The sequence below is a fragment of the Myiozetetes cayanensis genome, unplaced genomic scaffold (genome assembly GCF_022539395.1).
Source record: "Myiozetetes cayanensis isolate MyiCay16 unplaced genomic scaffold, myiCay2020 scf2-11, whole genome shotgun sequence".
Taxonomy (NCBI): domain Eukaryota; kingdom Metazoa; phylum Chordata; class Aves; order Passeriformes; family Tyrannidae; genus Myiozetetes; species Myiozetetes cayanensis.
In genome coordinates, this window is record NW_026087411.1 from 79,194,893 (window position 1) to 79,214,397 (window position 19,505).

General features: G+C 42.8%; 1 protein-coding gene across 3 annotated transcripts in view; it reads left to right on the forward strand.

Annotated features, from left to right (window-relative positions):
- The window catches only part of RARS2 (arginyl-tRNA synthetase 2, mitochondrial), a 37,032-nt gene that overhangs the window by 13,886 nt on the left and 3,641 nt on the right, over positions 1-19,505 (forward strand). For all 3 annotated transcript variants that reach the window (XM_050316635.1, XM_050316636.1, XM_050316637.1), the window contains 9 exons: positions 5,947-6,102; positions 7,664-7,770; positions 8,380-8,475; positions 10,758-10,818; positions 13,395-13,471; positions 14,763-14,887; positions 16,428-16,495; positions 16,596-16,705; positions 17,747-17,842. In XM_050316635.1, the coding sequence (XP_050172592.1) occupies positions 5,947-6,102; positions 7,664-7,770; positions 8,380-8,475; positions 10,758-10,818; positions 13,395-13,471; positions 14,763-14,887; positions 16,428-16,495; positions 16,596-16,705; positions 17,747-17,842 (896 nt within the window). The remainder of the gene's footprint in view (positions 1-5,946; positions 6,103-7,663; positions 7,771-8,379; positions 8,476-10,757; positions 10,819-13,394; positions 13,472-14,762; positions 14,888-16,427; positions 16,496-16,595; positions 16,706-17,746; positions 17,843-19,505) is intronic.

Consider the following 19,505-nt stretch of genomic DNA (forward strand, 5'->3'; position numbering starts at 1 on the left):
AGGTTTGCATTGTTGGCAAACTCATTGAACATTACAGGAATGGAGTTTTTACAATTACTTATTTTTTATCTAGATTGTAATGATTTGAGGATCAAAACTCCTACAAATATTTAAGAGTTAAACAGTGTTAACTTTTTTTTTCATCGTAAATGGGTTGGGGGTTTCTTTTTGAGCTTGTAAAATTCTATCAAGGATTTTGCTGTTTCAATTGCTGTCTCATTTTTAGGCAGTGTAGTTGTTTTAAGTGTTGGCTTTGTGGTTCTCCAAAGAAAAGTCTGTGGTTTAAATGTCCATGATGGTTTCCCTTGCAAGCCCGTGCATCTTTAACTGCTTCACAAGCGCTGTTCTCTGAAAGATGCCGTTACGGACGTGCCGCTTTTCTAAGCTGCTTTCCATCAACCCATCTCCTTTGTCCTGCCTCTTCTGTTATTTCTGATATGTTTGAACAGCCTCCATGTAAAGATGTATTGAACCAAACTAAAGGCAAAGCCTTTTTTTAGATAGAAGTAAGCCCTTCCAGTTAGTTCCCCACAGATCTATTTCACCATGTTCTAGAAACTATCACATAAGGTGTTGTGATACTTGGTCAGAAGGGACCATTTTCGTGAAACTGCTAAGACAGCCTTCACTATTCAGTGACCATCTCTGAAGAAGGAGTGAAAGGGGATAAATTTTAATTCAATAATTCAAAAAATTCAAGCTTCAGCTACTCTACCAATATTTAGAGAGCTCTTTCTCTTCCAAGCAAATCACAGCAACTTTTGCTGAAGTGTTTGATTGTGAAAAATTCCATAGGACCACTTGCAAGAACCACTTCAAAGCTTGCTTTCCATGTAAAGAACAGTTCGTTTATTTAATATTTATTTCAAATTTATTTAATATTTAATAATTCTATGCTTCTATGGTTCTACTCTTCTACTCTTCTATTCTCCTACCCTGCTATGCTTCTATGGTTCTATTCTTCTCTGCCTCTTTCCCCTCTATTCTTCTAGGGTTCTATGGTCCTATGAGTCTATTCTTCTATACCTCTATCACATCTATTCTTCTAGGGTCCTATGGTCCTATGAGTCTATTCTTCTATGCCTCTATCACATCTATTCTTCTAGGGTTCTATGGTCCTATGAGTCTACTCTTCTGTGCCTCTACGCTTCTACTCTTCTATTCTATTCCCCTACACCTCTATTCCCCTCCACTTCTATCTTTTTAGGCTTCTATTCTTCTACACTTCTACGTTTCACGGTTCAGCTGGGCTGGCAGAGATTGCCTGAGCTCTGGTTGTGCTGAGCTCCTTGTGAACCGTGTCCTCAGTCTCTGATGCTGCTCTCCAGCCCCACTGTGCCGCTGGCAATGTTGGCTGCTGCCTACTCGAGGCACACGTAGGTGCCTGAGCTCCCCTGCTCCACTGCAAACACCATCTCCATGGTGATCTGCCTCCCTGGCATGCCTGTCAGCTGGAACCTGCAGGACCGGCAGGAGGGCAGCACCGTGAGCTGACAGTGCTGCGAGTGAGGCAAAAGCAGCCAGGCTGATGCCACCAACGTTTGCACCCAGTGGGCAACTTTCTCCACATCCAGGTAGTTGCCTGTGCACAGGATGTCCCGGAGGTTCAAGCTGCGATCCTTGCCAGTGGGGTGGAGCAAACAGGACATATCCCCCAGCAGCTGCTTCCTTGAGCACGTGCACTCCAGCAGCACACGGATGCGGGAGTGACTTCCTGGCGGCTGTTCCGTGGTACCCAGGAAGAAGAAGTGCCCGTAGGGTGGTCGCAGGATCACCAGCAGGCGGTAGTTGATGCTGTTCTCGTCGATGCTCCAGGCTTCGGAAGGGCTGTCTGTCCCAGTAGCTGCCTGCAGCTCCGGCGTGAAGTTGGTCTTGGAAAGCTCTCGGCAGACATCCAGGAGTTCACCCACCAGTTCCTTCAGGAACTTGCACTTGCTGGGCAGGTTTTGCTATGGAATCACGGAACATTTGGGGTTGGAAGGGGACCTTTAAAAGCCATCTACTCTGACCTAATCCTCCCACAATGAGCAGGAAAATTCTCCACTAGATCAGGTTGCTGACAGCCCCGTCCAGCCTTACCTTAACTGTGTCCACTGGTGATGGGGTTGGCACAGCCAAGGAGCTGACACTGGCAGAGGCACACTGCCTTCTCCTGGACAGCCAGTGGAGTTTCTTCTGCTGCTCATTGCCTTTCTTCTGGGGGCTGGATCTCTCCTGCTCCCTGCAGCTGGCAGAGGCACGCTTCCTTCTCCAGGCTAGCCAGCAGCGCCAAGTGAGCAGCACCACTTCTGCTGCTGCAGGACCCCAAACCAGCCAATGCTGCTGCAGGGAAGAAGGAAGCAGGCCTTCCACCGTGCCTGTGCTCCCCTCAACCTCCTCCAGCATCTGAGCCATCTTATTTCGCAGGAATTCCTCACGCTCCAGCATCTCTTTCTCCGTGTTCACGTCATGGCGAAAAATCGCAGGCCCCATGGCCAGCAGAGCCAGGACGAACGCAAGTCTCGAAGACATGGCCTGGTGGGATGAAAAGGGGCTCAGCAGGTCTGGCTGGGAGGGAGTGGGGGCTTGGAGGCATCTGGCATGTCCCCAAAGCCTCTCTGGGCATGTGGCACCACTTAGGAGAGCCCTAAGCCCCTCCTCCCCCAGCCCAAGGATACTATAGTGCCCTGCCCTCAGGGCTTTGAGTCTTGCTCTGGCTTAGAAACCACCTGCCCCGTCCAGCCCAGCATTCCCCCTGCATGTGCACTCACTGATCGCCAGAATCCGACTGGGATGGAGCTGGGGCTGCCTGGGGATGTGATCCATCCTCTGTGATGTCACATCCCCCACAGCCACATTCCCCAGCTGCCAAGACACTGCCTTTCCTTGGTACTCAGTAGAAACTGTCTCCAGGGCAGCTTATAAACTTGGAGAAACTTGTGGCCATTTCCTCTTTAGTGGCAAAGTTGTGTTTCTTACAAGTAACAAATACAAACTTCTATTCCAGAAATGTATTGTAAGAAATAAGATTTTTTTTTTTTTTTCCATTTGTCTCTCACACAAGACAGAGCAGTCACTACATGTGAACCTGTGTCCCTTGTTCCCATGGTGGGCTTGCAGGTACTTGGACATTTGTGCATTGTTCAGATGGCATCACTGACTTCCCTCTGACAATTTGGCTGCTGCCTGGGCACTGTTCCCTAACAGTAACCGAAAGGGATCAATCCCACAGAATGTTCAGAGACCCTATTGAGAAGGTGTAGAGCAACTGCTTATCATTCTGTTGGCACTGCCTCTGCTACCTAGACCTGTCTGGCAAATTAACAAATAAACAAACAAAATCCCAAAAACAAAACAAAAGCATTTTTATCCACTGACAGTGTTCAGGGATGATTTAATCTGCAGAAAGACACACCATTTCTTAGGATACACAGAAAGCTTAGATATAACCTGAATGACAGGCTGGGAAGAGTCGTGCAGATGAGTGGGGCTCTTCCTCAGGAACTCGTCCTATCACTATTTGGAAAAGACAAATTCCACCTGAAGGCTTTTACTGATGGCAATAGAAAGAGGCACTATTGCGGTTCATCTCTTGGTGTTTATCTCTGCCTGAGAGCAGAGGTGATCAAGAAATGGGAATATTTTAAGGGAATGCTTTATCACCTTGTATCGGGGAATGCTGATATTTTTTCATTTGTGTTTGGCCCAGCCACCTGTGGAAGTTTTGTTCTTTGCCTGTCAAGTTCACTGATAAACAGGAGCTTCATCCTTGGAGAGAGAGTTTCTTGTGTAAACTGTTTTAATTGGTGCTCTGTGATCGGCTGGTTGTCTGTAGAGGACATTTGAAGGAGAAGCTGAAGAGGAGAGGATGAAGTAAAGCCCCCAGACCCAAATAGATCAGACCCCTTGAGTGAAACAGGGCAAGTCCCTGCAAGGGCAATCCCCAAGTTCTCCCGCATGGCTGAAGGGGTGCACTCGCATAACGGGGACGGGACCGAGGGCCTCTGGCTGGGCGGTGCTGCCACACCGGCCCAGGGAGACGTCACCGGCTAAGTGGATAAAAAATGCTGTTGGCTCGTGCTCGGGGCACTCAAGCTTCACAGGAAGGACAACGTTGCCTTTTGTGGAGACGCCTGCTATCTTTGTGAGCCTGCTGACCCTCCAAGGATGCAGCCTCCTCTAAGGGGAATTCTGATTATCCTGGGGTCGGTAAGACAACCTCGTAAAACACACCTGCGTGAGTGTGGGTTTCCCTGAGGGCTCAGTTCACTCCCCTCCTTTCCTGTCTCTCCGGTTCCCGTTTACTTGGCCACTTCTGTAATAAATATTGGGCTTATTGTTGAGCTCTCAGCAGCGTCTTGGCTTTCAGTCTCAGCATCCTTCGAACTCACCTTGCTCAACACCTTTATCTGCATAGATAGAAAACCTGACATTTTAAAATTCTGCATATTTGGGGTTTACCTCTAGTACTGTTTACTCCCAGTAAGGACTTTCTTGCCCTCACTAACAAGCTTTTCAATAAATCCCTAGAGGACGACCAATAACTTCATAAACTCATGACTTATTTGAAGAACAGCTGTACTGGGTTGATGAAAACATTTCTGAGAATTCAAGATTACCATTTTGGTTATGCATTTATTTTAAAGGGGGTGCTTTTGTAGAAGTCTTCTTTTTAGAAGACTAAGTACGTGGATTAATTATTTTAAATGGCTCTTGTACAGTGTTCTTCCTCTTCATCTTCCATTTCAAGTCGGATGAAACCGAGGAGAGACTGGAATGAACTAAGAGCATGAATACATGAGAGGAGAGTAAAAATACACAGGAAAACAGAGTAAAGCCTTCTTTGAGCCACCTAAAACCTCTATTTAAAAAATGTTCAGTTGTTCCTTCTTTGTTGGTTTTTTTTTTTTTTTTGAACTTATGGATAACTACCAAGAAATTACAATAAATGGCAAATTTAGGTTAAAATTCCAGAAAAGTTTTCTTGTGTGAGGAAAGGGTAATCTCGCTGGAGAAAACTCAGAGAAACAACATTCCCGATGCTTCCTACCAGAGCCACTGTTGGGCCCATAGTATGCCCACAGGAGGGAAAAAAATCTGAGAACAGAATAGGATCCTAGGATGATTGAGGTTGGAAAAGACCCTTAAGTTCAAGTCCAACCCAAGCACTGCCAAGCCCGCCACTAAACCATGTCCCTAAAGACCCTGTAAACATGTCTACGCACCATTGAAATTCCTCCAGGGATGGTGACCCCAACACTGCCCAGGGCAGCCTGTTCCGATGCTTTGACAAACCTTTTGAGGCAAGTCATGGTTGACAACAGATGGTCAGAGAGGGAGGTGCAGAGAGGGACGTGGTGTCTGTCCTCTACCAAGTCCCTTCAGGTCATTACCGCAAGAACCATGGGGTGTGTGGAAGCCTGTGACTTTCACTGCCACCTTCCCAGGGCAATTCTTTGTGTTCCACCTGACCAAGTGGCATGGTGCACTTCTGAGGCTTTGTCAGAGTCAGAGGTCACCTCACCGGGAGATGCACCAACCCTCTCCAAAACTTGCCTTAAATTTGGCTGATTTGTTCAAACAGCAGAAAATTCCTGTCCTTGTGTCACTGAACACTGCCTTGTATTTGGGCAATGAAGAAGAAGTTGAACCATTCTTAAACTAAAATTAAAATGTCCCCATGTTCTTCCACATTTTGCTGCTGCAGCAGTTTCAAGGTTATGAAGAGGATCATAGCAACAGCAGTAAGGAATTGTGGCATTAGCCTTCTTTCAAGATAAGCTGCAAATTATCCTATTGGACTTCTGGCTATTCATTCTTCCTTTAAACGGGAAATGTGTTGCTTTAACATGCCTTTAGAATTTTGATGTTACGAATGTCATCTTTAAATGTATTTGTATTGTTCTTGTAGAACTTTATTAGAGGGGAGAATTATATTACTTCAACATTGTCAGTGTCATATTTCAGGTGTATGTGCAGATTAACAAAGCAGCAGAAGATGAAAACACAAAAAAGCTGGCAAAGGATTTCTTTAGAAAACTGGAGGAACATGATGAGCAGACATTGTCACTTTGGAAGCAATTTAGAGACTTCAGTATTGAGGAATACATCCGGATTTATAAGGTACAAATCATCCACTGCTTTCTCTGTGTTCTTGGTTAAATGGTCTCTTTTTCTCTTTTGCTTCATCAGTATAATTGACAGTGCACAGTACCTTTTCATCCAGGAGACTGGCAAGCAGTGAACTCACTTAGGAACAGAGATTGCTCTAATGTTGTCAATTCATTGCCTTTCCCATAACCTTAAGTGTGTTGTGGGGAAGCTTTTTCTTGGTAAGCCAGGTAATGCCCCATTCTGTTTGGAAAAAGCACAGTAGTTGATCTACATTCAAGCTGACATCCTAGATACTTTTTATTTAATGGTGTCCAGGTAATTGGCCTTTAGTCTAATTCTCCATTCTCAGAAGTCCTGAAGCTAGGAGTGTGGTGCTAAGCAGCAAGGCAAATCAGTGTTGGATAAATATTGTTCACTTTTGCTTTATCTTTGAAGCCGGCAACAACCTTCTGAATTTAACAGTTTCCATGTAATAAATTTTATTAGGAGATTTCACATTTCTGATCTGATGTATATGTTGCATGTTAAATCAGGTGTAAGAAATTATAGCAGCAGGAGTTTGCAATGGTAATCAGTGCATGAGTTCCCTACAGGCTGAGATGAGCTAATGTACAGCCACGTGTTGCAGAAGGTGATCTCATGAAGGGAGCCAGTGTCTACTGTTTTGTGGGACATATTTGTACCACTACAGCAAAATTAATCATAGAAATTTGGGGAACAGGAGTGACTTTTCTGTCTCATTCCTCTTGTTGTATTTATATAAATTGATCACATTTTGTTTCATTCTTGATTGCAAAGTTAAAAACAGAAGTTGCCTGCCCTTTCCTCAGCAGTCCAGATAACCTGGGTGTGCTTTAATTTCTTCCCTGAAACATATCTGTGGAGTCAAGCCAAGTATTTTAAGTTAAGATCTCCTAAGTGAGACACTTGATAATTTTAGTGGAAAGCTCACCTGTAAGGGTAAATAAGTATTGGGCTGTGTATGCAGCTGAAGTCCTGATGGTCACTCATCATTGATCACAGGATGACTGATACAGCTGGATTGCCCAGTTTCATTCAAACTAATAAGTATTGAGCTCAGCGACTGACCACTTTTGACACTTAAGGTCATCCTGTCTTTCCTGGGTGTGCCCTCAGGCTTCATAGTAATGATGACTTCTGTATGCTCAGCAATGTTTGTGGGCAGCTTCTGCCTTTTTAAATTTCTTTCATTTTCCTTTGCAAATAGAGTTGGTTTCATGTCCAAGTACCACTTCTGCAGTCCATAGTTTTCAGCTCCAGCACAGCAAGTTAAAGACCTGCCTCAGGATTTTTGCACTAGTTGCTTTAAGCAGTGTATGCCTAATTTCTCATGAACATTATACCCAGACTGTATTCAATTTAGGGAGATTAATTGTAATGCAGAAATCAATTAAATCAAAATCCAAACATCCTTTCCTCTTAACAATGAAGTAATCTTTGCACTCTATCTGACATGTGACACAGACCTATCATCTGACTTAATTTGAGGAAATGATTAACCTCAACCTTAACAATGTTACCCTTCTTTGATATTCTTGGAATTTTTCAGCGTCTGGGAGTGCACTTTGATGAATATTCTGGAGAGTCACATTACCGAGAGAAGGCCCAGGAAGTTCTAAAGATGTTGGAAGATAAAGGACTTCTTCAAAAAACAACGTATGAACTCATTACTCAGTCTGTTGGTGTAATTTACTTAACATCTCAGTTGCATTTCAAACAAGATATGATGAGTGAGGTTTGTACATAATCTAAGGCGAAGAGTTTGCTTTAAATGGTCTTGGTAGCTGTCCTAGTAGAAGACCGAGAGGATTTGTGCACTCACAGTTAAAAATTAAGTTTGCCTTTCTGTGACTAGTACAGAAATTTGGCCGTGACAAATTAAGTACAGTGATGGTGTTCAACTCATCAACAGCCTTTTAGGCTGTTAATTAGTTTGGTAGCTGCATGTGCCATTTAATGAGCAGAGTTATAGGAGATCCTTGCTTAGATGAAGCAGGTGCCTGGCTGAACTGGGATGGAAGCTGTAATCATAGAATGCACCAGAACATAGGCAGGCTCCCTGGCATAAGCAGTGGTGATAACAAACTTACAGGAACAGTCTTCAAAAATACTTAAAGGAGACAGTAACTCAAAGAGAAAGAATGACTCACTGTCCACAGTGAGGGGGTTTGAGGCAAGAGGCCGTTTTGGTTCTGACCTCAGTCTTATCTGAACTTACCTGTATATTAGCTTGCAATTACATCAGTATTTTATCTCAACTTACAGAAAAGGGACAGGAATTGTTGATCTTTCGGAAAAGAAAGACCTCTCATGCGTTTCCACTGTCATGCGTAGTGATGGGACATCTCTTTATATAACAAGGCAAGTAAGCTCATCTCTGTTCACTGCCATTTATTTTGCCAGTTATCTTTTGTACATGAGTACATTTGTAACTGATAGTACAGATTTTGAAGCTTTTTGTTTCTGGGATGGAACACCCTTACTATCGAGTAATTGCAACTGAAACTATCAATCTAACTATGTCAGGATAAAAATGGATCCGGAAAACAATGGCTTTTAAATGCTCTTCCTCCCCTTAAGCAGTCTGTTAGTAAATCCCTTCTTTGCATAGATCATAATACTTTCTCCAACTACTAACTTTGAAAACAAAACTGGGATCTCTTGATCTACTAAACAGTTGCCAAATAGGGAAGGGTTTAGAAAGACCTTTGCTTAAAATGTTTATTGACAGTGTGATGCAGAAAAAAATGACTTCTCAAGTCATGCCTTCATTTACTCAGTGGACCACCAGCACTGCAGCATCAATTTTATTGCTGTTTTCCTGCCACATCATCAGTATCCTAAAATTCCTCTTGGGTATTTTAATATGGAAACCTTAACGGTTTCTTTGTGCCAGTAATGCAAACAAATCAGAGGTTTAGCCCTCAGGGTAAACTGTGTACAGTTTTCCAGGGCAAGGGTATTAGAGAGATGTTGCAGTCAATCCTGCACATTAAGGAGCTGCTCAATCCTGTAGCCAAATAGAGACAACGATCCCCCAGCTCCATGCCCAGAGGTCAAGCAGCAGTAAGGCTGAGCACCTGTTTGGACTAGGCACAGACACACACACACGGCCCAGCCAAAACCACTCAGCCCTCAGACAGCAGGTTCGGTGTTTTGTTCCCCTCTGGATGATTAGGATGAAGGTCTGTTACTGTGAAGAAATAGATATATATGTTTGTCTATAGATATGCACGCATAAGTATGTGATATATATTATGTAGTAACCCAAGTGATATACATATGTATTGTAGGTATTTACCGTATGTATCCCTCCAGTAGCTGAGATTCTGCCCATTAGCTGTCCCTGGATCCCCAGGTCTCCCCAGCTGTTGGCACCTGGGCATGCACGTCCCCAAGGCCCATGGCCCCACTCTGGTTACTGGCACAGACACATTGAATCCCTCCAGTAACTGAGCTTAGACAGGCAACTGTTGGCTCTGGGTCCTTGTTCTGCCCCGTTACCTCCTGCGTGGAGACACAGGTACCCAGACAGATCTCTCAGTCAGCCCCCTGGCCACTGTGGTCTCTCCAGCTGCTGGCCTGGACCCCCCAATGCCAACAGTACAGACTTCTCTGGGTGCCTCCTCTTTGAAGGCACACACTTACCTGGATACTTCCCAGGTTACTTCTCCTACTTGCTGGCTATTCAGCTTGATATTTGCTCAGTCACATGTCGATGTGTGTGCCCTCACTCCGCTTCCTGGCGGCAGAGACAGCTTGGCCCCATGGTCAGACTCCAGTTGCTATCACTTAATTTCACCTATGCCCAGTTCCCTTCAGTTGCTGGCACCACGGATGCACAGCCCATATGAGCTGTAGCCCCAACTCCAGATAATGATACTTAGACCTCCAAATTCACATGCATACAGAAAAAGAGAGCCCCCTCACCCGGGGAGAGTTTGAAATGGAGTTTCATGAGGAAACAGGAGAGATTGTGCTGATGAAGTTCAGGGCACAACTGAGCAAACATAGTAACCAGCAATTGGCTTACAAGCCACCTGTCCCTGTTATCATCTTCTCCCTTTCTTTTCCCATCCTTGGTTCCTCCCCTGAGCATCCCATGCAAAGTCTTGGGCAATTGCAAAATGCTTTTCCCCTTCATCCCACATGTCCCATGTCCTTAGGCAGTACCCTTCCTCAATCAGGTGGTCTAGAGAGCTGCTGTGGTGGCCCCTGAGGAGGGTTTCAGACTGGAACATGGGGCCTATGGCTCTGCTGTGACAGCCCTGGGAGGGGCTCGAGCAAGTTGTTCCTCTGTACTGCTGTGTGTGTATGTGAAGATGAGCTTTGTACCATGAAACCTAAAGCCAAGCACTGGGTTAGTTTTCCAGGAGAGGGTTGTTTCTCTCATGTCCCAGTAGGCAGACAGAGAGCAGACTTACTCTGCACATAAGAACTGTTTCCTCAGTAATTTTCGTAGTTAGTGGTTAAAAAAAACACATTTCAAATGTATCATCAGCTAAGTATGCATAGCATACATGGATCCTTCTAACCAGGCAGTCCTCTCCCCACCTTCATAAAAAGTAGATTATTTTTCTGAGAGGCAAATAATGACGTATGTTGGAGTGAAATTCCAGATAGTTTCTTATTATCTCTTTCAGAGATCTTGCGGCTGCTATAGACCGAATGAACAAGCACAGCTGTGATACTATGATTTATGTGGTAAGTAATTCTAGATTCAGTGAACACTTTTGAGCCTGACTCTTTCCAGTAATCCAGGGGGGCCTCTTGCTCACAATCTGACTTAGACACATGGTATTTTTGGCAGTAAAATAGATGCCCTTACTGCCCAGCAGCTGTGCCTCAGTGTGGCAGTGTTTCTTCATTCTGTTTCAGTTCATGACCCACAGAATGGTTGAAAAATAACTTTAAACTAAAAGAGAGTAGGTTTAGATTAGATTTTAGATAAAATTCTTTACTGTGACAGTGACGAAGCACTGGAACAGCTTGCCCAGAGGTGCTGTGGATGCACACTAGATTGGATGGATCTCTAAGCAACGTGGTCTAGTGGAAGATGTCCCTGGCCATGGCAGGAGGGTGGGAATTAGGTGATCTTTAAGGTCCCTACCAACCCAAGCCTTCCTATGATTCTATGAAAATCATCTCTGGAGTTATTCTCTATTATAAAAATTCATTGCGATTAGTTTCAAAGGAACTTTTACTTTGTTTGACATTGTATTTTCTCGTCAGTCAATCTGGCTGAAGCAGTTATAGTCAGGGAATATTTTTATATTTCTTGGTTTGATTATTTTGATTTTTAATAGTTCCAGTAGTGTCAATAATGAATACTTGGATTACCTCCTCACTTGTCTGAAACTCTTTTTTGCTCTAGTATTACCAAGGAGATATCACATGATGCTTTTAAATATTCTTTTTCCCAACTTTAGAAAAAAATAATTTTGTAAACCGTTTTCTTTTATATGAAGTCAAAAATCTGCATGTTGCTGTGATGTGTTTAGTAATGCCCAAGTACTTTCTCTGGTACAGCTTTTTCTGAAGTCAGTATAATGTGACAAGATTCAGGGGACAAGGAGAGATCAGTAAGCATAACATTAAATACACAGGTAGTTGAAAGTGCAATTTCTAGTTAAATGACATTCCTCCTTTTATTTCAGTCTTCAGGAAGTTTTGCATAGCCTGCCATTCCTACATTTCATCATAGAACAGGGACTTCCTGTTAATTTTTGGGGAAGTTCTTTGGTGTTGGTGGGAGTTTTTCTGCTTCTGCTTGCTGGAACATACTGGGTTCATTGACATCTAAGGGCAGTATGGCTGTGAAAATGCAATGCTTTAGGAGTTAGACAGGGATGTCCCCTGTCTAGTTCATGTGGATAGGTAATTATTTGTGTTTGTTATACCGTAAGGTAGTGGGGACCAAGGAAGAAACTACAATTAGAAAGAAAGAATAGTTGGGTCTCCACTTTGCACAAATTAGGATGTTGCCTGAACATTATGCTGGTGGAGTGAGTGAGTGTGGAAGCAAGTCTTGAGCGGACTGGCTGCTCACAGCTGAACTCCAGTAACTGTTTACTTCCTTGGCTGGCCCTCTTTGTCCTACTCTGAGTCCCAACAGATGTGCAACAAAACCAGACTGTGATGTGGTTGATGTGTCTATTGAATGTCCGACTCGAGGGGTTTTTATCACTTCTGGCTTTCTGAGGACTGGGAAAGTGGGTTATAACATGAGAGGGTGATAAGACAGGCTGTTAGGAGACGTTATGGGACAGACAACCTGCTGAGGGACCTGCCAGCCTTGCTGAGCTTTCCTGCTGTTTTGTGCCAGTACTGTGTACTGAGTTAAGACTTAACTCAGTGTTACCAGAGGCAGGAGGATTTCATGGGTTTAATTGAGAACACTGATGATTTTAGTCTTCAATTATTAAATACAAAGGTATATAAGAATCTTAATCCTGTTACAAGAATATTATTTAGAGACTCTTGAGTCTTATTTTAATAAGATCATCTTATCTTTATCAGATCAACTTGTTAAAGAGAACATTTTAATGTTTACTAGTTTGGTTTACTAGTTGTAATGCTGTAAATCAGTGCATTTACCAATTTAGATTTTTTTAAATCATTTTTTCATAAAAAGGCAGTAATATGAGAAAAATATTCAAAACATTTTAAAATGTGTGACATATTATTAAAGAGTTGCTAAGATACCATTGAGTGTTGCACTCAAAGCAGGAGATGAAACTGCTTTTATTTATGAAGAATGGAACATAATCCATGCTGCCAGACTGCAAACTTCTTCCTTAAAGCTAATCACTTAGTGAGAGAGATCTAGCTTTGTTACAGGTACAGAGGATAAAACCTCATATGTATGATGAATGGAAAAGAGCTTGGAAGGCCTAGTTTGAAGTGCTGGCCACTGCTATCCATTTATCAGCCTTGTTTGTGAGTCAGCATGGAGAGGTGATAGGAGTGGAGCAGCTTATGAGGAACTCTGAAAGGGGAGGCAGGTGCTTGATACAGAGGTAGAATTGAGAAGGAACACAGATAAGCACTTCACTCACTGCTCACTCGTTGTCTTGGAACACAAAACAAATGAGGAAGTAGTGATTATTTGGTTATCTCTGCAGTGTTTTATAAGGAGGGATAAAATGGAGCCTGAGTGGTGTAGTCAAAACAATTAGGTAGGAATGTGAACTTTCCTACCTAAATGTGTTGTGTGTTTTTGTGTGAAAAGCTAATCCCTATTTGAGTGTTTTCTGATATGCATCAATTCTATTCCTTAGACAGACAAAAGTCAAAGTCATCATTTTCAACATTTATTCCAAATACTGAAGCTCATGGGTTATGACTGGGCAGAAAGGTATGTATTTATGAATCTTAATTATATTACATACCTTATTTGGTTGATTGGTTTTTTTAAGAATGGATAATTTGTACATTTGAATTTCAGTGGACTGTTCTTTTGGGGAGATTATGTCCACCTGCCACCATTGCTATAGCACACATCACGTAGGCATTTTGGGTGAAGCTAAGCTACAAGATGTGATGCTGGTGTGCAGCTCATGAACTCCAGGGTGCAAGCAGACATTTGGCCTGTAGGACCCAACTAATAATAATTCAATAAGGAGGAAAAAATGACAAAACAGACCCTTAGAATAGTGTGCAGTGTGGGCCTTTGGTCCTCAGCACCAACCTTTTCATTCTGTGTGCCCATTGCTGCTGCCCTGATTAATTTGTGAATGGAGCCCTTGCCGCGTGTTCAGGATGTGAAAAACAGCCCTGTCTCTCATTTTAACACATTTTTCATAACTGCTTAATGTGAAAAAGGGAAACAATCTTTAAGAGACTTTGTGGCATAGCTTCTGGGATATTGTGTGATCACAAATTATTACTTCTTGAAGTATTATATTTTAGCAGTCATCTGAATCTGAGTTTGAATCATGCTTCAGGCTTGAAGTATCTATTGCAAGGAAGTGTATCCCTGCTGTTATTCACTGTAGTTACCAATCTTGTTAGCAATCTGGGCAAAGGTCAGTAATGGATCTGCAAACTAAATCATATTCCTCTGCCAGACTGCATGTCTTTTGTGGTTAAATATAGGGTTTTAGCCTTCTGGAAAACTAGACTGCCTCCTTTCACAGTGCCTAAAGTTGTCTTAGATTCTGGATCCAGAATAATGCTTGGGATTATTATAAGCAGAAGCAACGAATATTTTATTATTAGCAATGATTAATTATACTTTTAGTTTAATGTGCCCACAGTAGAATTATTATGACTCCCTTTCTAACTATATTAACAGATTTGTGTTGGCACAGTAATTTGATCTGTCTACATCCTGCCTCTCTTCAATTTATTGCAAATTATTGCATTGAGGCCTCTGTACTAAAGGTAATAGCAAGAGAGGTTCCTGAGAACATGCAAATGACCAAGTTATCATAATTCTGGTCATAATTTTCCCATTATATAATAAATATGGAGCTTTGGTTGCTGAAATGAGAGTTAATGATTATATCACCAAGCTTTCTACGTTGGAGTGTTATTTATTCAGCTGTTATTGCTGTTTCCTGGTAGAGAATCCAGCTCTGAACAAACACTGCAGACATTTCTCTTGATTGAAATGTAATTTTGGGTCCTGCTGCTTTTCAACACAGGTGCCAGCATGTGTCTTTCGGTCTAGTTCAAGGGATGAAGACTCGGAGAGGAGAAGTAATTTTCCTGGAAGATGTTTTAAATGAAGTTCGCTCAAGGATGTTACAAAACATGACTTCTGCAAAAAGTTAGCTATTTCAGGTCTTATTAGTTTCTTCTCATGTTCTGTGTTGATCAAAAATGTGTCATTTTTTTCCACCCTTCACTTTTGCCTGAATCAGACTAATCACTGTGATAGGCCCTGATATGTGCAGTTCTTACCTCTAGTAATATAAACAATGTTAAAATAATTCTTTGCAACTCCATGAACTTCCCTAAATTACAGATTTGCAAATTCTAACATTCAGTGAAATTATTTCATCCTACTTTCACAGAGGGAAGGAAGTACCTGTCTTTGGAGAAAACAGTTGCTTTTTTTTTTTTTTTTTCTGGAGGGACAAACTAGTCCATAGTGGGGTTGGGGCTGGAGTTCAGGGAACAGTCAGATTTCATCCAAAGGATTTTTAACTCTGACAATTTTCTCTGGCAAGAATAACTGTAGCTTGCCCTCCGCTACTGCCTCGTCATCCTCCCAGCCTCGTGGCTTTTCACGGAGTGCCCAGGAGGTCACTGCTCTGCAGCAGAATGTGCTGAAGGGGATGTTTGCCTTCGGGCTGTGGCTCTACAGACTGTTTCCTCTTGATGCAGTAAAGATTTAAGCAGTTCCTAGTGAAATGCTGCCCCCTCTTGTGCTCTCTGGAGTGAGGTGCTGGATTGAATCAACCATCGGTCGATTGAATAGTGTGTGTCTTCCTTGCTCTGCCTCCTCAGCTTTTTTAATCCAGGTAATTCTACTTGTAGAGCAGACCAGGAGAAGAGGGTCAGGCAGAATGATAGAAGGGTGGCCCTGGATTCAAACCAGTTTTACTGCAGAGAGGATTGGAGCTTTAACTTCAGTTTAAATATTAGTGTCATAGCTGAGTGCAAAGGAAACATTCTTGTGCTGGAGTGAGTGGAGAGTGTGCAAGCCTGATCCCTTTCTGTAGTCTGTTCCCCTTGTACTCCCTTATCATCTAGGTATTGGTCGTGCCAGGGCACCATTAGTGGGGTATTGGCTACCTCACAGTCCAGAGTTGGACAGGAATGATCTTTAAAGGTTCCTTCCAACCCCAACCATTCTGTAATTCTCTCAGTTCAGATTCTCTGAGTATAGTCAATTTAGGTATCTGCTATAGTGGATGGTGTGACTGCTCCCTGAATGTATATCCAAATGCTCCATTAACCATTGGAGCAACTTTTTTTTGGTTGTTTATGCACCTGTATTACTTGTAGTTTATCAGTTTTCCAACAAAATCTGAATTGCCGATCATTCTCTTCCTGATCTTAGAGACTGGCTGTCAGAACTGTGAAGAGGAATTCGGAGTAGTCTCTCTATCCTGTTGTAATGAACCCTTCTGACCTCAATATCTGTGTTACACATACTAGGGGAAGTGGGAAAAAGCCCAGCTGTATTTCAGCTTTTAAGAAAGATTTATATTCTGGACTTGTTGCTGCATCCTGACAATTTCCACATTGCTTGTTTAGGGTTTTGGAAGATCTGCTGTTTTATTGGCATCTCCAAGTCTGAGCAAGGGAGTCATTATGCTACTGCAGACTTAACTATTGTTTCTTTCTCTGCTTCTCTTCAGCAACCAAAGAGATACAGGACCCTGTGGAGACAGCAGAGAAGGTTGGTCTTGCTGCACTGATAATTCAGGTGGGTCTGAGCTGCCTCACGACCTGTTTGCATCTTCTGTGAAAAGTTAAAAATGTGAGATGAAGAGCCTTATCTAGGTGACAATGATTTATTGTTCCAGGACTTCCGAGGCCTTCTCTCATCTGATTATCAGTTTAGCTGGGATCGAGCTCTTCAAAGTCGTGGAGATACAGGTGTGTTCTTGCAGTACACCCATGCCAGACTCCATAGGTGAGTGTTTGTGCAAGTACAAATACAAACAAAAGTACAGTTTTACATGAATTTTAACCTTATTAACTTACTGCTTTGATAAGTAGTGGTGTTAACTCCTTCCTTAAATATGACACATGTTCACTTTTTCAGCAGAGGTGTGAGTTTATGATAGGAATAATTGAAACTTCCCAAAAGAGCAAGCCAATTGAAATGAATTTTCTTCCTCATTTCCGCAGAACTGAGCTGCCTGTCCACGTACTTTCCCAGCTCCTAGGAGCAGCCTATCTGTAGTTGGTGTCAGTGATGAGGAATGGTAGCCCTAGGATTAGGGAAACTGACATAAAAACCAAAATGCACACACTTGTAAAACATACCACATCACAGAACTTTTGGCTACCACAGTACCTAGTTGGTTTTTTCTGACATTCTGTTATTTCCCACTGTTTGTAACCAAGGTTAAAAGCAGATGATCCCTTCCTGTTGACTCAGGTCAAACACCTAACACGTTTAATTACTTCTTTAAAAGAGCTTCAGAAGAGGCAAGTTTGAGCACTTTTATCAATTATAATGAACTGTCAGAGCATTCTTAAAGCAGACATCAGTATATATTTCATGTAAGACCCCTTCCTGAATCAGGCCAAAGGTCTGTACCACCCTGGTATTCTGCCTGAGGCAATGCTAGCAGGAGGTGCTGCTCAGGGAGAGTGTGCAAGCCTGATCCCTTTCTGTAGTCTGTTCCCCTTGTACTCCCTCATCACCTAGGTATTGGTGGTGCCAAGGTACCGTTAGTGGGGTATTGACTACCTCTCTAGTCCTTTTAACATCAGCTTCTGAACCTGCTGCCCATGCAGATCTCTAATCCTCCTGATACTGAATGTCTAGCACAATTTTTATGGTTTTTTTGTCTTGAGCTGAAGTCAGCTAGTCTGTCTCAGTGTTCCATTCACCTGGAGCAGAGAATCTGTTTTTCTTAAAAGACGCAAATTATTGTTTTTCTTGTTCAGCTTTGCTAACAGGAGGTTTTCATCCCAACATTTGTTTTCCGTTCTTACACCGTAGTTTGGAACGGACGCATGGGAATGCACAGCTAGCTGATGTTAACGCAGCATGCTTGCAAGAGCCAGACGCCATCTCTGTTCTTCAGCATCTTCTCAGGTTGGTCTCGTTTCCTTTCCAAATAGCAATTCCTTTAAAATAAACTTCTGGATGTGCCACCAACCTGTTGAGAAGGCACAGACCGCATGGTCATAAGAAGAAACGGCTGTTCCAGGCTATGACTTGTCTGTTGTGCCCCACTGATTGCAACAGTAGCCCTCACCTGGAAATTGTTGTGGCTTTGTCTTCACAAAAGTGTGCTAGGCTCTGTATAAATATTAACTGCAGATTTGGTTGGTCCCTTGTATTCTGTTTTTATCCTGTGGGAAAAGAGGGAGGAAGTGCTCCTGGGTGAGGTGAAACAGAACATGCACATGCACATCCAGTAGCTCAGCATCCTTTGGAGCTACTGAATGTGCACAGCTAATACCTATTAATAGCAGTAATGTTCTTCATTAATTCAGTCTGAAAGTTGAGCTGTTTCTGTTTTCATTATTTTATAGATGTGCAGTTAAAATACAGAGACAAGGGAGCTGTCCATGTTGCACAGTGTGTGATGGAGTCAGAAGTAACAGAAGCTTTCAGAATTCCTAGTGAGAGGTCCTATGTACTGCACTGCCCACTGTGCAGTGCCAGAGGGTTAACTCTTTTGACCATACTAAGACCTTCTTCAGGGCATGTGTTTAAAATCTGGGCTTTCAAAAGTCATGCCAGTGTCCCAGGTGGCTCCTTTCAGCCTGTAGAGTCCTATCATTAACTCCAATTGCCTCAAGAGGTCTGCCTGAAGTTCACCATATGCTGCATGTTCTCTTGAGCAACAGGACCAGCCAGCACTCTAAATAAGACCAGTAGTGTCTTATTTATCTAGTGCCATTGTATTTCGTGGAAAACATAAGGGTCGTTTTTTGGGGTTTATCAGATTAGTGTTATAGCTGCCTGTCTTATGTGTGAAAACTGACAGGGTTATGCGGAGGGATCACTGCATTGCAGACTTGTGTCCATTTTCAGACAGAATTTGTTGATCCACTGCAGGGCTTTTGATTTTAATAAACTTCAGGTCTGGTTATTGCAAAAGTCTGAGTCTGACCCAGTACCATATCAAATCTCTATGAAGCATCTCCAGGGGCCTTTACTTCCAGCAGAAAGCAGTATTTAGGTTATCCCTTAGACCAGGCACTCAGGGGCTAACAAACTCATGTTAAAATATTCCACAGTTTCAATTACTGTTCAGTCCTCCTTGTGAGTTGCCATGACTCAAAGCTTCTTCAAAAGTTTCCAAAATAAACCCTTCTGAATTGTCAGAAGCCTGTCAGAAGGCTCTGCTTCTGCTGTTTGAAAATACACCAAACATTTGCCTGAAAATAGCTGCCCAATTCTGAGCACCATTAACTTTGCAGTCTGATGAACAGCAGACTGGAGGTAGCAGGTAGAAGATGGAACCTTCCACTAGACCAGGCTTTGAGTAACCTAGCCAGAACCAAGACCTGGCAGAGCGGTTGGAACTAGAGGATCTTTAAGGTCTCTTCCAAACCAAGCCATTCTATGATTCTCTGCATAACCCTGCAAAGGGGGACTTACATAACTGATAAAATAACCTTAGCAAGTTGTTGTAGGCCAATACTGAAATGGCAGCTTCCTGAAGCAAAAAAGTTGGTACCAAATCGGGCCCCTTTATTTGATACCAGCTTTGTTGCTTCGTGAACCTTTGATCAATGGCTGTGTG